The sequence below is a fragment of the Cheilinus undulatus genome, linkage group 2, assembly GCF_018320785.1.
Source record: "Cheilinus undulatus linkage group 2, ASM1832078v1, whole genome shotgun sequence".
Classification (NCBI taxonomy): domain Eukaryota; kingdom Metazoa; phylum Chordata; class Actinopteri; order Labriformes; family Labridae; genus Cheilinus; species Cheilinus undulatus.
The window spans coordinates 29,897,320-29,923,677 of record NC_054866.1 but is presented as its reverse complement, the minus strand read 5'-3'; the positions used below and the strand labels follow the sequence as shown (position 1 = coordinate 29,923,677).

The following is a 26,358-nucleotide window of genomic DNA, read 5'->3' as shown; positions in this document are numbered from 1 at the left end:
TATGTCTCTCCCCCACTCTTGGCCCTGTTTCCGACTCCGTCCACTGTCCTCCCCTATCCAATAAAGGCACAAAAATGCCCAAAAATAAATCTAAAAGAAAAAAGAAAAGAAAAGAAAAGAAATGCTAAACCGGGCTTTTACTTTGAAAAGCACAAACCAGAAAAGCATTCATATGGTGTTTATCTTTCCTGTGACATATTCTACCAGTGTGGAGACAGAAAGTTTCACTAATAGTAGATCTTTAGAGAACAGCTTTATAAAACAGGTGCATTTAAGCTTGTGGCCTTCCTCAGGGTTATCAAGAAACAAATTGTAAGCATATTCTATGTGCATATTTGCCACAACGATGTCAATATGGCTCTTCATTGATCATTTTCCTGTCTAATATGGTCCAGAGCCACGGTATAAGACTATTATACAGCGTTTTAATGTCGTCTAAGTTGCATCTTTGTGAAATAAAGATAACTGCAACTGGTTATTCACATGTCCACATGTGTTCTTTTACAGTATATATCCTTTGTATATCAGTGTTCTTATTTCATATATTGGCCAAATATAGGATAATTGCCGATATTTTGGATATCGGCTTTTTTAGCCCCCACTATCAGTATCCGCATCGGCCCCAAAAATCTCAAATCGGTTGGGCTATAGTAAAGTGCAACTGGTGTTCATGTTTTTTTTCAGAGAGAGGGACACTTTCATAGAGTTTTGTTCTCACATTTCATTGTGTGATTTATTTATTATCTGAACAAACCTCAAACACAAGAACAAGAGAGCTGGGAGTTGAGCAAAAGCTTCTTCTTGTACAGCAAACCACAGAGGGTGTGTCTTACGCTTCATTTTCTTCCTTAGAAGTGTTAGGTCTTCATCACTTATTCAACACTTGCTGCCTCATTTGCTGAAAGATGCCTAAGGTGTTTTGCTTGAAATCCTTCTGTACTCTCCTTATATTCTAAAAGGAAACAGAGCACTGGAAGAGTGTTATGGAAAGTCAAAGAAGAGTCAAGTTTTTTTATGTATTTTCTTCACTGAATCACATCGTTGTATAGTAACATCAGGCTACAGTCAAGCATGATGATAAAGAGCATCCCTGCAAAAAAATAAAAATAAAAAAAAACCTCTGCAATGATCCATCTGCTCTTGTTTTTGCACAGTACACAAAGTTGTGTTGTTTATAAAGGGAAGATGCATTGAAGGTCAATTTGCATTTTTTAATTGAACAATTATAGGATTCGTTTTCTTCTGTCCTTTATGTTTAACAAAAGGCATGCCAACCAACTGTCAGGACACCACTGTGTCTAATTTTTCCTCCAGTTACCCTTCTGATATAAAAAGTTCAAAGGTATAATATGCTATAACTAACATTAATAGGGCGAGTATTAAATATATGTTTACTAAATATGTTGTTGAGTAGTGACTATTTTAAAAATGTGTTGAGGTCAAACTTCCTGGGTTTGTTGCTTTTTGCTACGTGTTCATGTAGATGACACAGCTCTTTCTTTAGTTTTTTAGGATTTATTTCAAAAGCTCAAACATTTTGTGTACTTTTTTCATGTGAATCCCCGCCTCTTCAACCTTAAGCTCTGCCCCCACTTTGTGTAATAGAGATAGTCCTGGTGACTGAGGAGTCCTGTTTGTAGCAATTGCAAAAGTACAATTCAAGGAGAACAAACTGATTTTTCAAAATTATATGACTTTTTGCCAAAGTTTTTCCAGGTTAAGAATTTTCTACCCTTAGCAAATTATATGTGACATCCTCTTGTTTGGTTTCATGATTTTTCCTTGGGACCTAAGAGCACCTGTTTCTGACACCTGTGTATACATAAAGAAGCACTCCTAAGTCATTTTGGCTCTTTTTTTTTCAACAGTGAAGATAATACTTGTTTGGTCTAAATACATCAAAGAAATACAAACTGGATCAACTTTGGTCGTGTATCTGAAGAGAGATCAGTTATCTGCACTCTGTTGAAACACTAAACGAGGGGATGGGGGAGGAGGGGAAGCTTAGGTGGTTTGTTGTAATGGTTTTGGTTTGAGAAAGTGGTGTTAAAGTGCAACATAATGGGTATCTACTCTGAGTGATGGTTATAATTTTACCCTAAAAGGGTAAAAAAAAAAAAAAAAAAGAATCGCAATTGGCATGACTAGAAAAATGTATTAAAGAGAATTTCCCCAAGACAGTCTGGCTGCTGACCATTTATCTCTGATGGCAACTCTCACAGACCATTTATCTGAGACACTGAGAAACTTTCAAGTTAAAATAAGCTGAAACTTCTGTTTAGGGCAGAGCTGGACTGGCCATATGGCATACCAGGTAAATGCCTGGTGGGCTGACGAACTGTGGGGCCAGTATGATCTATTTCTTTTCATTATTTGCTAAGCATCGGCCCATAGAGCAGGGGCAGTGGCCCATTGGCTGTTTACTTTATAGTGACCGGCCCAATCACGTGCCCTAAAGGTCCATTTAACGCCCTCCCCTCCCCACTCTGCTCCAGCTCAGAAAGTGAAACTAAAGTGTCTGGAGGAAAACGAAACCAATCGCGAAAACAGTAGGATTACGATTGGATACAGAAATAATTGTGAAATTACAACAAAAAAACTGTCGAGATGCGCAAAACTTGTAAAGACTCTGCAGTCCATGCAGTAGAAAATCCGATGCTGCTGTAGCTACATGTGGTGGAGGAGAGACAAGTCTGTGACAGGTATATCATGAGCATGAGGAGCATGAAATCAGTGGGTGAGTGAGCTCTGTGAAGTATCAAAGTATAGGCTAATAAACATGATTAGACAGTGATTCCACTTTATATAGAAAACTTAAACAGGTTGAGATTAATGGATCTCCTGTGATCTGAAGAATGGCAAACCCCTCTCACTGTGAAATTTCTCAATTATAAATAAAAGTCCTGAATTCAGACTCAGTTTCATACATGTAGACCTGTGCCAGGATTTTTATTAATATTGAATGCCCTTAATTTTAATAGTAGAATAAAATGTTACCTGTGGTTAATTTGCCATCATTCTTATGTCAGAGTTGCATCAGTATAATAGCCTATTTAGCATATTTCATTTCTGATTACTTATATGGAGGGCAGCAGTGGTTAGCGCTGTTGCCTCACAGCAAGAAGGTTGCTGGTTTGCTTCCCGGCCAGGGCCTTTCTGTGCGAAGTTTGCATGTTCTCCCCGTGTATGCGTTGGTTCTCTCCGGGTACTCCGGCTATCTCCCACCACCAAAAACATGCTCATTAAGTTAATTGATCACTCTAAATTGGCCGTAGGTGTGAATGTGAGCGTGCCTGGTTGTTTGTCTCTATATGTCAGCCCTGCGATTGACTGGCAACCAGTCCAGGGTGTACCCCTGTATGGGAGTAGAAATTTAAAGAACCAACAAATATTCATCAAAGCAGAGGAGCTTTTCATTAAGTATTTAGCATCAAATTTGTGTTACTCGACATTATTCCAGTAAATCTACCTCATTAAATTTCTGTAACCATTTGTAGTAAATTCAAAAAAATGAATTCAGGCAGAGATTTTTCAAAATAAGGGTATATGTTTCTGCACTTCTGCTTGATATGGCGCTTACTCACCATATTGATATATCAAATACTCACCTCTGACCATTAGTAGCCAGTCAAAACAGAGTGAAAACACTCCATTAGATGTGTCTATGACACTTACCTCTAAAATATGTCATAGTTGGACGATTTTTTTTTTGTAGCTGTATGTCGTAAGGGGGACAAAAGAGTGTAACATTATGTTATGTATTGACCCGCTTTGAGAGGACGGTCCAAGTCAAAAATGCCAGGGTGGAATTTCCTCCCCAGTCCAGCCCTGGTTTAGGGTAATGGTAAGGGTTAAGGTAATGGTTTGGATTCCAGAAGTTAAGTGTTAAAAACCTGACCTGAAACAAACTAATTACAAAACACTAAATAAAGCAGAGTAAACAGTGTGCTTAAAGGACAAACGCTCATCTGCCATGGAAACATTCTAAGGCAGCATATGTACTAACGTAGCTCCTTTAGCTGCGTAAGCCACGTTGATAATAGAGCATAAGCTAAGTTCACAAAGCAGCAGTGTAAGCTTCTTATCTACATTTTCTACATAGCTAAGTTTACTATAGCAAGGTTTGCTAAAGCTCACATTACTATAGCTAACTTAGCTGTAGATAATGTAGCTACAGCAAAGCCCACAGAGCTACAACATAAGATACGTATCTACTTTTTCTACATAGCTAAGTTTACTTTAGATATGTTTGCTAAAGCTCACGTTGCTAAAGCTAACTTAGCTATTGGTAACAGAGCTACATAGCTAACATAGCTAAAGCTAAGCTCACAAAGCAGCTATGTAAGCTATGTAGATACATATTTATGTAGCTACGTAAGCTATAGCTATGTTTGCTTAAGCTCAGGTGGCTAAAGCTGACTTTGCTACATTGGCTTATGTTGTATTGCTAATCATGTAGGTAGTGTAACTATGTTAGCTTTAGCTAAAGCTAATGAAGCTTCAGCAAGCCATTATACTTGTAACTTCCTCTAAAACAGGTCTAGACATAATTTAATCCTGGATAAGATCTCTGACCTTTTGCTCTTTTATTTATGAAGTTTTGTTTAGTCAATAATGTTTGCAATGTGTTTATTTTGTGAATGTAACTACCATGCTTTATGAATAAAGTAGCACTTTAAAATCCCTGTCCCTAATGTTTAAAGTCCCTCAGTCTAACAGTTGTTGCTCTTCATGCTTTCTTGTCCTGTCATTCTCTCTTCTACATGTAATTTGCATGTCTCTTAATGGAAGAATGCCAGTAACTATAACCAGAGCTGGATAGAAGCACGTTCACAGCAGCCAGCATGGTAATCAAATCTATGTTTGGAAACAGTGTGAAGGCAAGCGGAGGGAATGAGAGCATAACACCAGGCAAGCTGTGTAACATGGGGACTCTGCTGGCATCTACAGGGCATGTGTGTGTGGGCATATTTGCATGACAGGACCATTGTGGAGGCCTGGCATCCAAACAAAGCCCATCTCTGTGGATTTCTTTTTGTTGTATAGCTGTTGCTTTCAGGCATGTACCACTGCACAGAGTACAGTGAGGACCAGTGGATATGGAGGTGTTGGGGAGGGGGAGGCTGATTTTATTGGTTATGGTGGTGGGTGTGGTTAGTGTCTTTTTTCTACTTTGCACTGTCACATGCACAGTCATCTACATTAGAGTGGGCACATTAATGTTTGCACAATGTGTGGGAGAAGAATAGCAATTTGGTATGTGCACATGCTATCGTGTGCCTCTCTGTGTGTGGCTGTTTATATTAAGCGATCTAAAGCATTATACTAATGAGTGTTTCTGTAGGCGGGGGGAGGGATTTTCTTTGTCATTGACATTGACACTAATGACTTTAAATAATGACCTCACAACATTGCCATGGTTACCACCTACTCTCTGCAGGAAGCTGAGAGAGTGGAAATGTGGAGCTGTGTATTATGTGTCACTTAATTGCAGATTGCAGACTGATGGCCTTTGAAAACAGTGCATTCAGGGAGCTAAATGATACTGAATTCAAAGGCAAACGTATGAAATAATCCCACAATTGATCCAGTGTTAGCTGTTTATATCTACAAGTGTTTCCTGTTTTATTTTGTAGTTCTTTTTTCCTTGTTTGGATGTTCTTCCTGCCTTTGTGTGTTTAAATCAACGCCCAATGCCAATTCAGTCATGACCACGTTGTCAAGAAACACACATAATGCAGTTATAAATGTTTGCCTCTGTTAGCACTTATTAATTTGAACTTATTGCTGTTATTTCTATTAGGCAATGTAGCTGTTCTGGGACCCCCTGCTGTTCTATGAGCCTTCATGGAAAGCGACAGGCATCAGTGACAACAGATTGACATTGACTGGGTCAGAAGCAGAACAAAGGAGGAGCTGGGGTGGAGGAGAGTTGCAAAAATCAGCTTGCAGAGAAAGAGGCAAAGGGTAGCTAGGCTACAGCAGTTTAAATATGGCAGCATGTGTGCGACCGGCCAGTAGTGGGCTTACAGAAAATCAGCTGATCTCAGTTATCTGCCTGAACTAGTGCTGTATGCTCAAGTTAGTTTCACCTGTGTTGGTTGTAAGAAACAACACAGGTCCACACATGGGTAGGTATTTTTGAAAATGGAAGTTCTCCTCTTTGTTTAAAAAAAGTCATATCCACACATGCTACATTCTCAAATTCATTTCCATACACATGAATACATAGATAAATTGCTTTGGAACTTCAAAGTTGGTTCTCAGTTTAAACAAAAAAAAAGTTAGTTCTTCCTTGGGAATCATGACATCATCAGTAGGCGTGTCATATTCTAGGTTGTGAAGACGAGTGGAAAATGGAGAAAAAGTGGTCTGCTGAGGAAGCATAATGTTTGGTTGTGATTTTGGCATTGACAGAATTACAGGTGAATCTGGGTAGTACAAGGAAGAGCAAGTTATTGGCCAAACTTGCAGAAAAGATGGCGTGTACCATGTACCATGTAGGCTGGGTTCACCTGAATGCCAGACCTAATAATTAATGAACTCAAGAACCTGAAGAAGGAGTACCGGGACAGCAAGAAAGGCTTGTTTCACTGTTGTTTACAAATAGTAAATAGAGTATGAGAATATTATAACCTGTCCAACAGCAACAAAGCCAGCTCAGTTATGGACCAAAACCTCCTTTTCACAAGTTAAAGCCAAAATTTTAACGCCTGTCCAGTATTTATTCAACTCCAGTCTGGCTTTCTACTCCTTTCATTTGTCCTCCTCTTTCTCTTAGCCTTATTTATAACCTTACTGAGACAGTACCTGGCTTCTTTTTTGACCTTGTGCCTTAAAGCCATACACAAGTCTTGCAAGAGGGCTGAGGTATGGTACCAAAGTTACATTGTGCCGAAAGCAGGTGACAGGGGCACTTTGCTCTGTATGTCTTGGAAAGTACTTTGAATTGCCTTGTTTCTTAAAGGTGCTATACAAATAAACTTGCCTTACCTTATTATTGAATCATGAACACTCATCTTAACTGTGTCAAGTGAGGCCTTCAAGTCTTTAGATGCTGTTCTGGGTACTTTTGTGACCTCCTGAATGAGTCGTCAATGCACTCCCCATTTGTGGATTATAACACTCACCATGGTTTGCTGGACTGAAAGCCTTAGAAATGACTTTGTTACTCTTTCCAGACTGATAGACGTCAATGACTTTGTTTTTCGTTAGTTCTTAAATTTCTTTAGATGACGGCATGATGTGTTGCTGATTGAGATCTTTTGGCCTACTTCACTTTGTCAGACAGATTCTGTTTAAGTGATCCAACAGCTCTGGCCATAATCTGGCCTGGATGTAGCTAGTAAAATTGAACTCAGCTTTCTAAAAAATTACAGGGTTAATCACAGTTAATTCATGATTCAACAAGGGGCGAAAATTGTAAATGAAAGTATCATTTAAGGACTCAGTTTCGTATTTACTCTGGTTATCTTTGTATAAAATCAAAATTTGTTTGATGATCTGAAACATTGAAGTGTTACATTTATGCAAAAAAGAAAGACCACACTGCACCTGCCTTGTCTGTTTGTCAAATTGCACAACTGTATGGCTCTGTAACCACTTAATCCAGCACACTGAAAATCTTAAGAGACAAAAAATTCATATAGTCTGACCTCGATTTAAGTCACTGCAACATTTTTTATTCTAAATATCTGTTGGAGAGTCTGTCTATTTTTTGTGAGGCAGAAGGTGCTGGCACAGTCCTAAATTAAGGAAAGTAGAAGACATGTAAGAATGATCCACAAAACTGGAGTAAAATTGCCAATATAAATGGAGCCATTAAGCCATGTGGTCCTGTCCAAGGCAGCCTATTCATTTCCCATGTCACTCCAGTGGAAAAACCATCTGACTCCTGTCTTTAAAAAAAGTCAGGGACTTATGAATTTATTTATACTTCTAGAGCGAGTCTCTGAAGTTACTTTCAGTTCCTCTAATGAGTGACTGTCTGCAACTTTAACAGCTCAAATGGGGGAATATGGAGACAAAAAAAGAGAAGTATGATTTTTGCATTGCTTCATTGAGTGACATTGGTTTTAGCCTATTATTCCACATCTCACTTCATGTTCTTCCCATATACCATTTTAAATGTGTCTGGCTTAAGTGTGACTGACAAAGAAAACAACAGTAAACTGAAATCAAAGCTTCAAAGCATTCCCCTTTCTAAAATCTTTGTTCTGGACAACCTTTCATTCAGCAAGTACGACTCGCAGGAATAAACATGGTATATTTAACAATAAGTAGAATTTCAAATAGCTGCAAAACATATGAAAACCATTTTGTACTCAGAATCTTTCATTCTGGACAGCCACACACATTGAAAGTGGGGCATTTAAAACAAGGCAAGACCAGATGTTATGGTGACATGAGAACCATGAAAATAATTAAAGTGATTGTTGCTGGCCTTTAGGGATATCAGCGCTGAAGTAAAAGATGTTTTATTTGAAACTTCATTTTTGACTCAGCTAATGTCCCATTAGGTGTTCTAATGTGTTGAGCCAAAGTCAGAGGGGTTTCACGGTAGATCTGCAGTCCTAAAACTTCACTGGCACTCTTCATCTGTAAAACCACCCACCTCCCACTTTTCAAACACAATCCATTCAATAGCCGCCTCCACCATTAACCAACAGTCTCTCCAGAGACATTTGGATGAAATTACTGTAGCAAACATCGCATATGCATAAATGCACACTTTTTTAATGCTCTCTCAAAAAATACAGTTTATTTTACCAAATCAGAGTGTGGGATAGCGTGTCTGCACTGTTTTCAAACTCAAACCACGAAAGAACAAGCAGAGCCAGCAGAACTCAACTTGAAAGGACTAGTGTGATTGGAAGACAAATGAAGAGGGAGAGTGCTACAGCGTGGAAATCAGAAAAATTATGTAGTTTTATGTGTGTGTTTGCATGAGTGTGTGGCAGCTGGTTTGGGTCAGCTGACAGCTATTGCAGACAGTGATTTGTAGGGTGAGCTGGGCTGGGCTGAACCACTCACAGCTGCAGTGACTGTGTGTATGTGTGTGCGTTAGAAGAAGAGAGAGAGAGAGAGAGGGAGAGCCATGTAAGGCTGCCAGTGTGTAAGCTCAGCCACAGCAACATTAGGAGCTGGAGGCTGCAGAGGAGCAGCACACAAGAGCGCTTGCAAAGCAGGACCGAGACTGTGGACAGGGATGCAGCCTCAGTTTTCTTAACTCAGCACAGCACCACTGGCTGGACCAGGGGGAGACAGTTCACTTCAGGTTGATAGTCAAGTTCACTTCAGGTGAAGCCTGGGAATCAGGCTGGGCCAGGTGTCACAGCGCTGGATTATGGGTTGTTCGGCCAGTGTGGTCCTTCTCCTCCGTTCAGTGGGTGGGCCTGACTGCGGTCACATGTGTTCAAGACAGGACCAGATATCACTGGATGCTGCAACTCCCACCCTAGAGGGTTACACCAGTACCACCTCACCTTTGACCATCATTATCATGGTAACCAGCTGCACTTCTAGTTTCCCATGCTTACTACCTAATGCATGCATTGGCAGGTGGAGGAGACAAGTGTAATTGTATGCATCATGGCATCCTATCTGGATATGCATAAATGCATCTTTCTGTATATTTTAAGATATCTTAAGCCAAAACAATGCACAAAAGATGTATTCTCCTAATGCTGGCAATATGTTTCCTTTTTTGTCTACATCTCTGCATTTCCTTGTCAAAGTTTCTTTTTGTGCTGCTTTTTTCTTTGCATCTTTTGCTGAGGTTTCTGAATGATCCATGATTGGGGCCTGGTTGTTTCCCCTCACAGCTGAGAGGCAGAAAGACGGAAATGGAGAGAGGAGAATAGAGGGGGATGGTGGTGGGGTCAGACATGAGGAATTTAGTTTCTGTGGGAAAAAACCTGCTTTCTCTGCATATGGCTCACAGAGATGGTAAAAATAGCTGTTCAAACAGAACTATGAATACGATTGAGGAGAGCTGTTTGACTGAGAGAGTAAATGAATGAATAAAGGCATTGAGGAATGAAAGACTGGATGAATGAAATTCATCAAAGCACATATGTGTTTCCCGTTCCTGACTCTTTTTTTTTTCAGTACAATGATGTATGTTAGCCATCTGTTTGGTATCTCTATCCATTAGCATTGGCTGGATTTTTATTCCCAGAAAGACCCTGGTTTCTGACAGCATGGTGGAAAAAATGTTCAAGTTTTGGCAGGGTGGGATCTCTACAGTCGCCCTCTCTGTTTCCCCTTTCTTCCTTTCCCTCCATTAACCACCCAATTTCTCTCTTGGTGCCTGTTCTTCTGGTCTCTTTGGCAAACTAGAGTCGTAAGTTTAACCTGCAAAGCCATGTTTGCCTGCTGATTCTTGCACTGTAAGCATAAAGACATGGGATGCTGTATTCAGGCCAGTCTGCTCTAGAAACTGGTGCACCAACTCTGGCTCTTGCTGATCTTGCAATGCTATATTTACATGTAAGACGTACAGATTTATCGGGACTACAGTGCCAACTTTTAGTCAACACTTTTCCAGGCTGAAACAGCTAATGATGTCATAAAGTCTGGGCTTCTTTTGAAACCTCAAATTAGTAATTCAAGTTTAAGGCAAAGAAAAGTGGCAATGCTCTCAATAACAGCGGGTCTCTGCAGCAGTGTTTTATGTGTGAAGGCAAAGATCCAAGTGTGATTCATTAGTGGTGATTTAGGGAGCCAGGTCACACAAGAGTCAGGAAAAAATATATCAGCTGTCAAGTGAATAAAATTAATACTGGGTGTAATAGCATGAAAGAGATAAGAATAGTTAAGGCCCAAGTATTGAGCTGTGGAGAACTCCAGAGTGAGGTTGATTAAAGTTCTGTCTTTGGTACTTTTTCATAGCACATGATTTAAAATAATACAATCGACAATCCCCACTGTCTTCCAGTCCACTGTCAACTCAAACCAGCTAAAGATAAACCTTGCAAAACTGATGGATTGGCCAAATTCCACATCTGCCATCAGACTGATCCACCTTGCAAAGAATCAGGCTGAAATGCTTGTACCTAGTCTAAGAATGACTGAAATGAAAAGCATCAATTGGGGTGAAAGGGGTGTTAGCTGTGGGTGTGGTTTAGTTTTACTGCAAACCTGTCAACAGTAGCAGCCTGAAAAAAAATCAGCTTTGATTCAGCTACGGCGGCAAGTTTATCAGAACTAGACATTTTGGTGCATATTTATTTTAGGGCTTTTTATGCCATTATTTAGAGAGGAGGACTGTGGATAGAGTTGGAAACAGGGATGAGAGAGAGGGGAAGAGACATGCTGGAAAGGAGGAACAGGTCGGAAGCTAACCAGGGCCGCCTGCATACATGGGGCACAACCTTACTGTTAGGCCATCTGTGCCCCTAGACACCTAGAAGAGTAAAGAACCACACTGAAAGCCGTTCTTGATAGAAAAAGGTGTGTTCTCTTAAACTGAATGGCTTTGGTAAGAGGATTTAGTTATTTACTCCCTTTGTGATATGTCTTGTTGTTCTAATAGACTTGCAATGAATGTAGCAGACAGAATGGCCTCCCAGATGGATGTACAGTAAATCCCATGCATGTATATGTCAAACAGTCTGTTTGGTGTGTCAGGTTGGTTAATGATTTCACAAATAGGTCTTACGATTTCAAAACAGGAGAGATATCACAAGTAGACGTGAGACCTTGCTAGTGTATTTGTGCAGGACAGACAGTGTGAGGGGACTTTGCCTGCGTTATAGTCATTTCAGTCAAGATATCACAGTCATAACAGTGGGAATTGAAAGTTGCAGTGGTGTTGGATTGGTAGTCTTACTAATATGATTATCAGAATTTTAAAAACCTAAAATTGTGATGAGTAAACCCTTCTCCAAAGGTCAAATGCAGGCTTGAAGAATTTTTGAAGGTATCACTGAAGCCTATGAAACACTAGCTTTTAGACTGACCACCTTGTAAAATTGTCAGTTTAAGTGAAGTTTTGAATTGTTCAATGAAGATCACTAATCTAATATAAATAAAATAAAAACTACCATCTGCAAGCAATTAGCCTTTAACAATTGGACAGTGATTAATTTTAAACATTTTTCCTCACATACTTTGAAAAATGTACACAGTGAATCTGATAACATGGTTTTCTGAAATGTGGTTAATCATTAGCAATGTTTGAAAACTGGTTTACAATTCCTCAGCACAGATTTGTTTTATTTTTATGCTTTTATTGAGAATGGACAGCAGATTGAGTTAGAAACTGGGGAAAGAGAGATTGGTTGAACTTGAACCCGTGCTACCTGCTTCATAAAATACAGATGCATCACGTGGACATTACCACCAGGCTACCATGGCCCCTTCCTCAACACCGTTTGATCAAAAGAGAGTTTATTTTAATTTAAAATGGTGCAGTATCTTTATTGGAAAGTGATCCACAATACGCTAGGAGAGTGAATGTGATGGGCTTTTTTCACATCTGCAGCTTTTATTAACTACTACAGGCAGAACAGAGCTCAGAGAAAGACACATTGTAGGACATGTAAAGGTCCAACAAACGCTCAATAAGTCATTGTCTCCTAGCTGTCAGACACTTTAGTACACTGTCCATCTCCATCCATCTCTCCTGCTGAGGTCGACACTCAGTCTGTCCTTCTGTCACCCCGTCACTGACACTGTGGTCAGGGGAAGAATGCAGATCTTCCACTTTCTCCTCAGCAACTGTCAATCCTCTTTGCTCCTGACCTCTGGAGATCTCTTGAGTGGCATTTGAAAATATGCTTTTGTCTTGTTAATTGGTTCTCAACATGATCTATGAACCAGTTATTTTCCCTGCACTCTTGAATAAGGGCTGTGAATGGTTTGCACAATCAAAAAGCAGAATGCTGAAATAGATGCGTGAGGTTGACAGTCGACACTTCAGTTTGCTTGTGTCTGCTCTGGAAGAAGACAAGATGTTACAAATAAGGTTTCCTTGCTTTTTTCAGCACTTTAAATTGAACCCTTTAAGAGTGGAGAATGCTAGTTTACATGAGAAGAGTGACTTCTTTTCAAAGTATGATTCCCCATTAGTCCCACCGTGTCTCTCTGAAGACCCTGCACTGTTCTAATGATATGAAGCAGATGGCTTCTGTCTAGTTTCTTCTCCTCTCTGCTGTCTCAGCTGTCTCTATCCCCCTCTCTCCCCCTTTCTCTACATTTTCCTCCCTATCAATCTTTCACAGTCCTTTTCTTCTTCCACACTTCCCACTCTCTTTGTTTTTGTCACACTATCCTCACATCATCCCCTGAACAGGATGACAAGCCACTCAATCCGTGCTTGAGAATGACACAAACCAGCTTGTGGAAAAAGCCGAACCTTGTCATTTCCCTTCATCCTTGTCTTATTTGTTTTACGTATGTGCTCCTTCCTTTTCTTCTGACTAATTCAGAGCACCCTTCTTCATCTCCCACTGTCTTGCGCCTTTTTTATCACAGTTCTGCTGGAGAAGAGCCATGCTGTGAGCCACCAGTTTCAAGCTCTATTTGTGCCCTCCACACAGCTGTAGTTTACCAACATCAACACCCACTCTCTCTCAACACTGCAAATAGGGAGGAGGAGAGAAAACAGAAGTGCGGGGGACTGAAGGAGAGATGTTAAAAGGGATGTTTAATAGGTTGAAAACAAGGGAGCAGGGAAGAGACAGAGGAAATCAAAGCATGAAGAAATAAAGGAGTGAGGATGTTTGATGAAATGAGGAGGGGACGGGGCCAGATGAGGCAGCTGGAGCAAAAGAGAGGAAGGATGGAGGGAGGAAGAGAGTGAAAAAGGAGGAGCTATTGCTTATTGCTGTGACATTAAATAAGCTTGAAGGAGAGCAGCACAAACCATCAAAGGCCCATTAATGCTTATGAGGTTAGGAAAAAATTCAGCAGATTAAGATTAATGCATTACTTAGAAGATTTATTGGGCCATGTTTCTGTTTCACTCTTGTCATGAACATCAGAGGGACAGTTATGAAACATAGCTTACTAGTGTCATTATTGATGAATAATTAAGTCTACAAGTAGCAGGATACTTTCTCAAAACTAAACACTTGACAGTTAGATTTTACCATGTACTTTCCCATGCTTATGAAACCCATTTCAACCTCAAATCTGACAACATTGATTGAAATCAACTTCCATTAACTGACAAATGTGAAAATGAAATATTGTAAACCACACTACTACAAAGGATAGTGCGCAGGTGAAAAATGGCTTGAGATTTATACAGATACCTGTGTCTTGTTCAAGAGATTGTCCTTGTTTACAGTTTGTTTTTTTCAGATTTAGTTAGTTCAGATTTGGTTTTGATATTGATTTCCTTAACTTTCTTAATCTCAAAAGCTCCTTAAAAGCCTTGTCATCTGAGCTTAAGCCCCATGTAAATTACAACAAATCGTGTAAAGTCTGATTTATACCTCTGTTTCCATTCCACGTCATAGCATATGCCGTAGGTCTGCATAGCCTTGAACCATACGCAGAGGCCTCAGCACATAGCGGGCGTGTACCTCCTCCTTAACTACGTGTTGAAGCTGCAGAGAACACAAGCGCTGTGATTGGCCCATTTGGTAGCACCAGGTGACTGCCAGCCTCTGAGAATATCTCTCTCTTCGAAGCAAGGACTCAGGAGATTCAAGAAATTTTGATTCTTTTATTTTTATTAATGTCATTCTTTTTACAATGGCCGTCATGATCGGGGTTATTTGTTTATCTGTCGAAGCTAAGACATTGATGAAAATGATAAAACTACAAAGACTGGGCAGTGATAAAGAAGTGGTCAAACATAAAAACAGCTTGAATGAATTTGATTCAAATGAAAACATTGAGGTTATGTAAAAAATGACTGTGTTGCAGGGATTTTGGATGATGACAACAGGAAATAATACTGCTAGGGGGTATATGCTGAATGGTATCAGGGGAAACGGGAAAAAAAACAGGCCCAGCATGGTAAATATTGTCTTCTTGACCAAATTTCTGCTAGATGCCTGCACTCATTGAGTAATAAGCACCTTGTGGGGAATTCCTGCATCAATCCATCAGTGTTTTAAAGAAGTATGGGTGGGACTTTATGTATTTGTTAAAATTACTTTAAACAATGTGTATCATCATCAGGCATTGTTTCCTCTTACAGAGATCTCTGTTCTGCTGTGAGGTTAACAGTGGGGAAGTGAGCATCTGCATAAACAGACAAAAACTCAGAACTGTTATTGTGTGTCATTTTATATATGCAGTTCAATAGAAGCATGCATCGTTAAATGCATTTTGGTACTTATTGCTTTAAAATAACTTGTGTAAACTGGGTTACAGACTGTATCATTGAGAGAGGAGGTGGAGAGGTTAAAGCCTTACAAGAGGAAGCTGATGGTGTGCATGCAGTAATGTGTTTGTGTGCATGTGTGGATAACCGGTTCACTATTTTGATGGCACTGGACATAAGCAGATAAAGGTTAAGCTGAAGATTAAGCTGAGAATATGTGGGTGCATGACAGAAAGTGAGTTGTCCTTCTTTGTGCTCATTTTTATAGGCTGAGAGACGTTAGCTTATATTTGTTTAGTCAAGATAAAACTGTGTTTTATTGTCATGTTTAGGTGTCAAGTACGAAAGACTGACAACACAGTGGGTTGAAAAAGGAGCACCTAATGGTTGGGGCGTTTTCTGTCTGTTTGCGAGTGCGTGGTTGGGTGTTTGTACTGAAGCGTGTTGGATATCAAACATGAACTTCCTCTACTTCCACGTGCGCTGACACACACTCATAAAGCCACTTAGTGTTAGTTCTGTTTCTGTTAGAGCACATGCCTGCGATGTGCCATTTGTTTCGATTACTTTAAATTCAGTCTTAACATCTTTTTTCAACAGATATTTGATTTTTTTGCTTTGTTTTTCTTAAAATACATCACAGACTTTATCAGTTTGACTTAAAATGAGCTTCAGGAGCAAAATCACCTTCAGGAAGAGACTAAAGAGCAAACGAGTGCGATCGGATTTCAACCGGCTGAGTATTGTATGTATTTTTATCTTTTTCTGTCTAGCTCTCTAACATCAAGATTATTTATGCTGCATTACCCTCCAAACAATTATTTATTGACTGTCATGTGGCTGTATTTCACTATCAGTGGCTTTCACATGTTTATAAGCTGCCATCCATAGTCATAGTTGTGATATATACAGCTGTTGTAATAATAGACCGCAGCCCATGGCCTTTTTACTTATGACATGTTTGTGCTTCATTGCCTCCAGTTTTAAAGATCTGTTTGTTCCACACTGTTGAGCCAGGCTTTGTGAGATCAAATTGTGGGTGTTAATGTCAGTGTTTCCCACCAGCATACCTAATGGCACGCTGTTGTATCAAACTGCGACAGCTCGTGAAAAAGCCAGACTTTTTCCTGAAACACAGACTCTGACGTCACATGGGTCAGACCAGAGTTACAGTGAACGCTCGATCTGATCACCTGCTCTACCTTTTCATTAATCAGTATTAATCTCGTGTCATTCATATCCTCAATTTTCTCTGGAAAGGAAAATTCTTAATCCCTTTGGTTTAGGAGCTTGTGCTAAGACTCCTTCTAGCAAGTGTTTCTGTTGTCAACTAATTGTGTGTTGTCAATAAAATATTAGAAATAGTTATATTGAATGCGCATTTTAATTTCCTACAAGTGATGACATTATAAAAATGTTTATTTTGTCCGACCAATAGTCAAATATTGGATTTTAAACTTACATGTAATAGAAACAGGCAAAAATAAAGGAATTCTGTGTTTCAAAATGTGTAATTGTTTGCCAGTTTATCATTTCTATAGCTGCTTGTAAATTGAGCAGTATTTGTGTTGGTACAAAATATTGCTTGAAGTTTTGGAAGTCTAGATCAACTGTGGGTGTTAAATTGTGGGTCTGTGCGAGTACAAACCATGCTGACTTTCTTCTGGCTGCTGAACTTGAACTGTACACAGAAAAAAAGAAAGTGTTGGACCTACTTAATGCATAATTCTTTTGCTTAACAATTGAAGCATTTTTTAAGTAAATCTAACACTTTTCTTTTAAGAGTGTACAGTGTCAGCAGCAGTTCACAGACCAAGGGCCTCCTCCAGCACACAGATCACCTTCATTTGTGCTCCTCTCTGCTGTTTTCTCTCTTGGTTGTGTGCCAGCAGGCCTGTTTTGTCTGTTAGTGTAGCTGTGGTGGGTAAAAACTCTGCTGTGCATGTGAACTAAAACCAGAGATCATTACTTCCTCACCACAGCCTGCTTCAGCTCTCGCTTTGCTGTAGTCACTGCTCTGTTAATGGCAGAAGCATTTTACATTGTACTCTGCGCTTAACATACTTCAAATAGTGTTTTGTGTGTGACTCATTGATCAGTGACTTAATTCTTCAACATACATAAAAGACAAAGCTGAAACAATAAAGCTAGTGTATAATTGTTTGTTAGTCTGCATTGCATCACAGCTACATACGTTCTTCTTTGGTGGTTTTAACACTAAAGGTGTTAAATGCAATATGGAAGACTGAGCGACCAGATGTCCACATTTAGAAGTGAACTGTGTCTGAGGTTTTGAAGTGTTTGTTAATGCTGAGCATTATGCTGTTGCCTGTTCAAGTTTTCATTTCCCCAACACTAAATCAACTTTTATTAAGCTGAATATCTGTTAGAATGAAGCCGTTTCAAACTGTGCATCTAAAATGTCATCAAAATAAAAGTACTATCTAGCTATCTAGCTCTGTGAGATGTGTCACAGCCTCACTGAAGCTGTACTGCCACTTCCTCCGATTATTTTGGGTCCTAATGATGTCATGGCAAAACACAGAAAATGTTTCTGTCATGGCTACTATTTAAACTTATGAAAACAGCAATCTTGTTGCTTGAGGATTTATAGTTGCTGTTAAAATATTATGTAGTTTGTAATATCAATTAGATTTTTAAAAGTGTCTTTTCTTTGACATTTTTCAGTATTTGTGCCAGTATGAAACCTATTGACACTGTGCATAGCAAAAACAATACTTTTTACTGAGCTAACTTTGGAGTAAAGGAGTGAATGTAAAACATATGTGTCATAATTTTCTTGGAATCATCTTTTATGATAAAAAAATCTTCTCTTGACAATGTTACTAATCCTGAAATGTTTGATTTCTCTCACCTAGTACTCATAACCAATTTAGAATACTGGCTATTATTTTAATATTGTGAAATTTTAATTTAATAGTCCTGATTCTTTTCATATTGCTGTTAAATACTAGGGATGGGCAATGATTCTAAAATATCCATCTATCCGTTATCTACACCACTTACCCCATTCGGGGTCACAGGGATTGGAGCCTATCCCAGCTGTCATTGGGTGAGAGCCAGGTTACACCCTGGACTGGTCGCCAGCCAATTGCAGGGCTGACATATGGAGACAAACAACCAGGCACTCTCACACCCACAGCCAATTTAGAGTTCCCAATTAACCTAACAAGCATGTTTTTGGTCTGTGTGAGGAAGCCAGAGTCCACAGAGAGAACCCACGTGGAACATACAAACTCCACACAGAAAGGCTCTTACCAGGAACCGAACCAGGAACAGTCTTGCTGTGACAACAGCAACCCCTGCACTGCTGTGCAGTCTGATTTTGAAATATTCAGTTATTGATTTATGATTATAGAAAAATTAAGGTTCATGTGACTATCTCTTTAGAGTTAAAATTTTCCTGTTTTTTAACCAGTATCCAGTTTTAATATGGCTCGACCACCAGCCAGCGGCTGTAGCACATCTGTTTGCTAGCCATGTCCTGTATACAACACAGTCTGACTGGCTAGACGTCACATGACTTAAGCCTGTGCCACAGGCACAGTGAGTGTATGACATCACCCTGTTTTTCTACAGTTATGCTGCTCTGCTGTTTTGATACAACTTGGACCAAATTGTCAATTGTTCTTTCTTGGATGGTGCAATTTTACTTTTGCCATGTTAAGTACATTTTGTACTTGTAAATGCAATTTGGTTCCAAATACTGGCTGTCAGGCTCATGAACTACAGTACTCATAATTGGTATCGTATCAGCCCCGAAAACTAATATTGGTTGACCCCTAGTATGACCAGTTAATCTATTTAACTCAGTAATGTCGAGGGAAATAGGCTATTTTGTTACTTAGCAATGCTTCATCTGTTAGCTTGTTAATGGCAATTTCCATTAGGTGTTAGCATCAAGTTAGCAAACGTCTTTCACTTGGAATCTTTAATTTCTCTTCCAGTAACTTCCAGTGACTTTTGATGAGTAATTTTTCTGTGAATGCATATCTGTATGAGATATCTTACCAAACTAGTAAATGCTGATTGGATGTCTTTGTGTTCGCATTTGCAGCAGGAGAAGCCTAAGCTGATTGATCCTCTCGACTATGAGACTGTCATCTCTGAACTGGGAGATGAGCTGAAGGAAGACCCTCTCAGAGACCTGCTCCTGTTCCCTGACAATGATTTCTCGGTAAGTGTGTTTGTGGGCTGATGGTTCAGGGGTTAATGCAGTCAGAGTAAAGATGGAGGGGAAATGACAAGCAGGAAAGGTCCATATAGACTGTCAGTAGAAAGTTAGACGTGATTTTTCTGTTCCATTATGGGACTTTAGCTTGACAGTCAGAGCTCAAAAAATATGATTTATATGGGACACAGCTGAAGTTGTCAGTTGTTTACTTTGACTGTGATGTATTGTTGTTTATAATGCAACATGGAAAATGTTTCCCCCACTCCTGCAGGACACACTTACCCACTTTAATCATGCATGTTTAGCATTAGGTCTTTCATTACAGTCAACTATTTATTCTCTCCAGCTCTCTGTGTTTATTATTGCTTTCATTACTGAGCTAATGCGTCTCTACAGATGCAGATCCACTGCACATTAAGATTACCTAATAGATACTTGTGGTACAGAGAAACGCTTGCTTGTAAACCCTTTAGTTGAAGCTTTAAAGCATGATCCTGCTGGTTTCCAGCTCTGTCTGGTCTCAACACAATCTCCTCTGATTTTCTTTGTCTCTGCAGCCCACAGTCAATTTCCATAATTGTAAGTGAGAGTGGCTTGGCAGAGTATTGCTAATGCACAAAAGGCATTTACTAGATCTGCTTCATTGCCAGTTGGTTCATGAGCTCAGCGCTCCAGCCAGCTGATTGGGTTGTATAAATCAAAGTCTGTCTGTGTTTGCACACAAAGATCTTTAGTGCCGACTTGTTTTCATTTCTATTTTGCACAGTCACTGTTAAGAAAAAATATCAGCACTTCTCTTTGAATGTGAATTCAACTTTATTAACTTGTTAAGATTTATTGTTTGGCTTTTAAACCCTGTTTTGATAGGAAAGTAGATCAAGAAGCAAATTGGGAAGAGAGTGGGGAGGAATATGTGAGACAGGAGCTGCAGGTCAGGCTTGAACCCAGCCTCTCACTTGTAGGACTTTTGCCTCTGTACATGCAATCTAATCACTAAGCCATCTACAACCAATGAATCTAACTTTTAGACTTTAAGGACTGAGTGTCCCTTTCCTGCACATGGATCAGAGAGAATATATACTGTGATTTACTGTATTTGTGCAGATCTAAGCTACAGGTCTGATCTTAAAATCTTCCTGGATGACACAGTTTGTTATCCTTTGTTAAGAATGAGGTGTGAGAGACACTTGCTTCTGTTTATCTGTAAAGCTCTCACTGGAAATGCCTCCTACATAACCTCTTTATTAAACTGGGCAGATAGCCATTACCTGACTCAATCAAGTGATTGCATAATGCTCAAAGCGCCAGGAGTAAACACTTAAATTGTAAAATCATCCCTTGCAATGCACACTAAAACTCATCACAGTTGTCAATAAAAATATGACTATAAGCTACTGTACTCATGAATGCAATTGCATCCAATTGCAATCTGCTGATTTTGCAATCCCAACTGTTTATTACCCAAGCCGATGAAATCGGCAGGGGGTTATGTAAAGGGTTCCGTATCTTTGTTTGTTCGTTTCTTTGTTTGTTTGTTTGTATGTAGCACATTATAGATAAGATAAGATAAGATAACTCGAGAACAGGAAGTCGGATCTTCACCAAACTTTCAGGGAAAATTTTTGAACACCATAGTAATCAATGGGAGCGTGAGTTCCTCAGTGGCGCTGCTTAGGCGTGGGTCTGCAGCCTCAGACGGCCATTCTAGTTCTGTATTTTTTTTTCTTTTTAATTCTTGTCTGTTTTTAATTATACTCTCAATGTCCCTTAAAATGAGGGCACACACTCAGTGATTTCTCAGAATTGATATACTGCCAGTATACTAATACATTAACATGCTAGCATGCAGATATAGGGCACAGTAATAACCACAGTTATGACCCGTGCATCCGTGCTTACTGTGCTAGCATTCTAAATAAGCTTATTAATGTGTGGAATTGCTGACAAGGACCTAGAAGCAGAGTACGAGCCAAGGAAGTCGGTGAAAGGAGTTTGTTTACAGGAGATTATAGTGCAAACAAAGGTGAGTTAGCTGGCTGGTGGCAGGCAGAATCACTGGAAGCATACAGAAGGCACTGCAAGAAAACAGACAAAAAAATACTCGAAACTCCACAATGTCGCTGAAAAAGCTCACCTGTAAAGAACAGCTCAACTTAGAGTTGAGAAAGCCAGTTACCAGTCATGAAGTTGAGGCAGTGGTACAGAGGAGATCTTGATTACCCAGAGATTGACTGCAGCTGTGATGCCTAACTAGCTGCAGCCTGCAGTGCTCCATTCCTCCCCAACCAAGCCTGCAGTGAGAGAGAAAAAACACACTGAGCCGCTGCTCTAACACAATAAAACAATCTAAACACAAAATCCAAAAACACAGGGGACCAACCATGAAACTTAAAAATACATATAAGTGTAATGATAGTTTCAGTAGATCTGAATGCCTACATAGTAACAAAAGCAACACAGTCTTGTTTATGTTAAGCAGGCACTGTTTGCCACTGTCATCATTAGTTTAGTGTTTTCTTACATTAGCTCATAAAAAAAGCATATCTCTGAATTAACATAAATGTTATTAGCTTTACAATGCTAGAATGATTATTTTAATCAGGCACAGTGTTTATATATCATTGCTCTAGTCTAGCATGTCTTAATGCCAGGGCTGGAAAGTAACTAACTACATTAGTAGTTTTGTAGCGGACTTGTACTTTTTTGAGTACTTTTTAAAATCAGTAGTTTCATTTTTACTTCAGTATGTTTTTTGGGGAAGTATTCTACCTGACTACATTTTAAAAAGCTGAAAAGTACTTCTTAGAAAAAAGTAAACACTAAGAGCCAGAGCAGGGAGGCCCAAGCTTCCTGCAACACCATGAAACTAGCTGTTTTTTTTTTTTTTTTCAGCTTTTGACAACAGATGTAAATGTAAATGTGCTTAAACTATATAGCCTTTTACAACATCCCATATGTGACCGAAGTGCTTTACAAAACATCAAATGGCATTAAAAATACAGCACAAGACAAATCCATAAAGATAGAAAATAACAGCATTTATAATTACAGGCTAAAACTTGGATTTAAAAGCCATCCTGAATAAATAAGTCTTAAGTTTTGATTTGAAGAGGCCCAGGTCAGAGATAAGGTAAAATATAATAAAGTGAAATACACCACACATTTGAAAGTGTTAATTAAACTCATATAGAGTTAAATGTAACACTTTTAATTGTCTATATTAGTCCACACTATGTGTAGTTAAACAACACTTTTGAAAATGTGTTTGAAAGTATTTTATGATATGACAGAACTGTAGTTATCCTGAAGATCCTCGGCAATCTGAGTCTTCTCTGGCAAGAATAAAGCAGAGAGTCAACCTTGTAGAAAGGCAATCCATACTGATGAAGAATATGCACTATGTATCTTGATATGCTTTAGGTAACATTGATAAAAGCTAGCTTGAGTAATCTACCATGCTCATTAGTAAAGTAACCTGGAAACTATGCTGCTGAAGTTGGGAGAAAATTAAGGGAAATACAAGCAACCGCTCATATTGTGCTCCTTGTTTCGGACTTGAATTCAAAGTTTTAGATGCTGGACTTGACTCAGAACTTGTCTGTCTTTGCTTGGGACCTGACACAGATATTTGAGACTTACTTCTGACTTGCAGAACAATGACTTTGCCCGACCTCTGTTGTACATGTAGGAGACAAATTAGAGGAAAACAACAATTTGAAGTGCAATAGTAAAATAGGGTTACCTCAGAACATAGCTCCCTGGTATAGATTTAAGAGGTGGACACACTTTTTTCTAAACTTTCTCCCCTTTATGAATGACAGTTTCATATTTGTCTATTTTTGTGACTTGTAGTTGAGAATAGAGGGTTTTTATACTCTACAGATAGCATGTGACTCAAATCCTCCTTTGGTATGATCTGTATTGAGCATGACCGTGCTATATTTTGAACTCATTTATTCATGGTTTTCTTCCACATAAATCTGTACTATGTGTGTTCAGATGAATGGTTTAACGGCTGATCTGTTGCTTCATGCCTGTAAAGAGAAGGGGGCTTTCAGAAGTCATGGTTTCATATTTCTTGAGTTATCTGGTTTAGTAATGGGATATTCCATTTAGAAACTCACACATTTTGTCTAGCCCTCTGTTTAGTTACTAAGTGACTCCCTTAAAAGTATTTGAAATATACTGGAGTATATTTCCCATCATGTTCAGGGTCTATTCACTTTCCCTTTTTCCTTCAGGTATCCACTGTGCCTCAGGAGAGTCGCACTCTCAAGTCAACTGTTCCAGATGGGGCAGAACTACAGACTGAATGTCTGCTGGTCAGACAGGTGAGTCTTAACTCTGTGTGTGTGTTGTGTGTGTGTGTGTGTGCAGGATCTAACTGAAGTCACTGTGGTTTAAAGGAAAAAAGATTTCAGTTGGTGGTGGTTTGGTGTGTCACTTCAGGCTGCTCTTAGTACAGCACATCCTGGTAACGCTGGAGCATTTTCATCATGCCTCCAAAATAAACCAGATGTGTGCGCCTGTCTTAGAGTTTTTGAGTAGGCAAATGCTGTAAGTGCTCATTTCAGATTAAACTGTCATCATCATCATCTCAAGGCCTGAGTAGAGAAATGTTACCCAAGTAGATGGAAAACCCCCTGACAGTCCTGTCACAGCTCACTGGAGACCTACCAGTGGGTCACGTGTGTATTTGCTGTCTTTCTTTCTTTAGATGACATGTTTGGCCTTTTTTATTGTTTCTGACATTAGTAAAAAAAGGTCAAAATCTTTCTAAACATGTGGCTTTAAGAAAATAGTTGAACTGTATTCAGAAAACAGAGGAGAGAATGTAAAACTGTCTTTGAGCCTTTGTGAGTTGTATGTGCAAAATTCCTGGTAATGATACAGCGAGAGAGATCCATTTCAACCCCTAAGACAGACAAGTGATCTATTAAGAAGTTCAGATATCTTGATTTGCACATCCCTTAGGGAAAGAGTCTTAATTCCCCTGCTTTTATAATTTAAATATTCTGATGATGAATCCCAGCCAGTACATTAGTAACAAAGCCTCAGGAGAGTGGAGGTCTGACTGCTTTCTCATGGTGGTGTAGCTCTCTTTATTGTCTGCAGACTTTGAAGCTGCCCCAGGTACAACTTTAGAGAAAGAGAGGCCATTATTTTGAAAAATTCATATTTAATCCTGATCTCTTTACCTTCCTTCAGGCTTGTAAGTATTACAACTCGGAGCTGAATGTGGTCCAGTTCAAGTACGATGAGTACGCTGGAGACTACCGCCTGCTTCCAAGGTAATACTGTTTAGCATGACTCTGTTATTCTGTGTGCTGTATGCTTCTGAATATTTAATTATCATTTGTGGAAACATGCTTTCCACTTTTACCTCTGTGTAGATTTTATATGAAGCTATAATCCAGTGATAGTTAGCTTCATAGAGATCAGTAGGAAAGGCTGACCTTTGGTTTTCTGTGCAAAGCCACTTTTGGGTCAGATACACTGTCTAACCTTTTACCTCAAATTTGGGATTTTGGTTGTCTACCTTGTTTTTTGTAGCCAGAAGTGTCCATATTTGCATGAGAAAGTACAACTGGAGAAACTTGTTAAACTTTAACAGTCTGTGCTTTGGGCTACTTCATTAGCAGGGTAATAAGAGATTTAATGAATTTGCCTACAGCAGACTGATATTCTAATTGTGGTACTAGCTTACCAAGGTTTTTATTCAGAGGAATGTGACAAACTTGCTTCAAAGAAGACATGCTTCAAAGAACTGGTTTCCTCAGCAACTTTCTGCCTCACAAGGAAACACTAACAACAATTAATGAACAAATAATTAAATTATGAATAATAATAATAATAATATGACAAACAATAGACATGCTAAGACTGGTAGTTGAGTGAACACTCTGCTACCTGCTAAATAGTGCTAACACAGATAAGACAATATCATAATATCACCCACTGGAGAAACTGGAGCACAGACTTCTTGGACCATGTGCTAGAACAACCAGCCACACACTTAGCTGTATTAATTGGCTAAATACGGCATTAAATCACATTGATTTATGCTTTGAAGTTGGACATGTCAACATGAGGCTCTCTGGAGATAGACTTCTGGAACCAGTGTTAAGTTGCCATTGGAGGTTCTGTTTTTGGCTCTTCTAGACCAGCATTTTCTAGTGGTTGCCTCTTGGTAGGGCACAGTTAATAACTGTAGTCTTGAAGTCACCCAACAGGAAGCTGGTAGAGACTCCAGGCAGTTCAGCACATGTCCCTCTGTGTTTAATAATGTTCAGCAATGTGCAATTTAAATTTTTAGATGACACAAAGGTTGCACACTTTGTAGTGGACTTAAAACATTGCTTGTAGGCTTATTTCGTTATTTGGAAATAACAGGTGTAGAAGAAATAATTAAGGTCCAAATTCTGTGGCTGTCTTCCACATTTACTTTCATTATAATCTCATATCACATTTGGCTTTGGAACCTTTATCACGAAGGTATCTTGGCTTAAGTTACATTCACATACATTACATACCTATTTATACATATAAGAACATCCACTTCTCCTCAGCCACTGAGTACTGTATTCATAAAACGGCCCATATTTTCCAGAATACCTCTTGTCTGTTGTTCAATTTAAAAATTAATTGCTCGTAGTTAGCTATTTTGGTTATTTCTGCCAGCCACTCACTAAATGGAATGACATTTTTTGTTTTCCACTTTCTAAGGATAATCCTACAACCTGTGGAAAGGGCCAGTCTGCACCATGTAGTCTGTTGAGTCGATAAATCCACCCCTTCTGTAATTTGACCCACTATAGTGCAGGGCTCTGAACCAAATTTGTTCTGATTATTTTGTTTAGGAGTAAAATTATGTTCTCCC

At 39.2% G+C, this 26,358-nt stretch overlaps 1 protein-coding gene across 4 annotated transcripts in view; it reads left to right on the top strand.

The window, feature by feature from the left end:
* dock10 (dedicator of cytokinesis 10) overlaps positions 1–26,358 on the top strand; it is a 104,723-nt gene that overhangs the window by 24,774 nt on the left and 53,591 nt on the right. For 2 of the 4 annotated variants that reach the window (XM_041801317.1, XM_041801291.1), the window contains exons 1-4: positions 9,121–9,505; positions 19,362–19,481; positions 23,720–23,809; positions 24,687–24,769. In XM_041801317.1, coding sequence (XP_041657251.1) covers positions 9,347–9,505; positions 19,362–19,481; positions 23,720–23,809; positions 24,687–24,769 — 452 coding nt within the window. In that variant the 5' untranslated portion in view covers positions 9,121–9,346. Of the gene's footprint in view, positions 1–9,120; positions 9,506–15,793; positions 16,029–19,361; positions 19,482–23,719; positions 23,810–24,686; positions 24,770–26,358 lie in introns of those variants that run through there. The other 2 variants (XM_041801309.1, XM_041801300.1) reach the window with 2 other exon arrangements.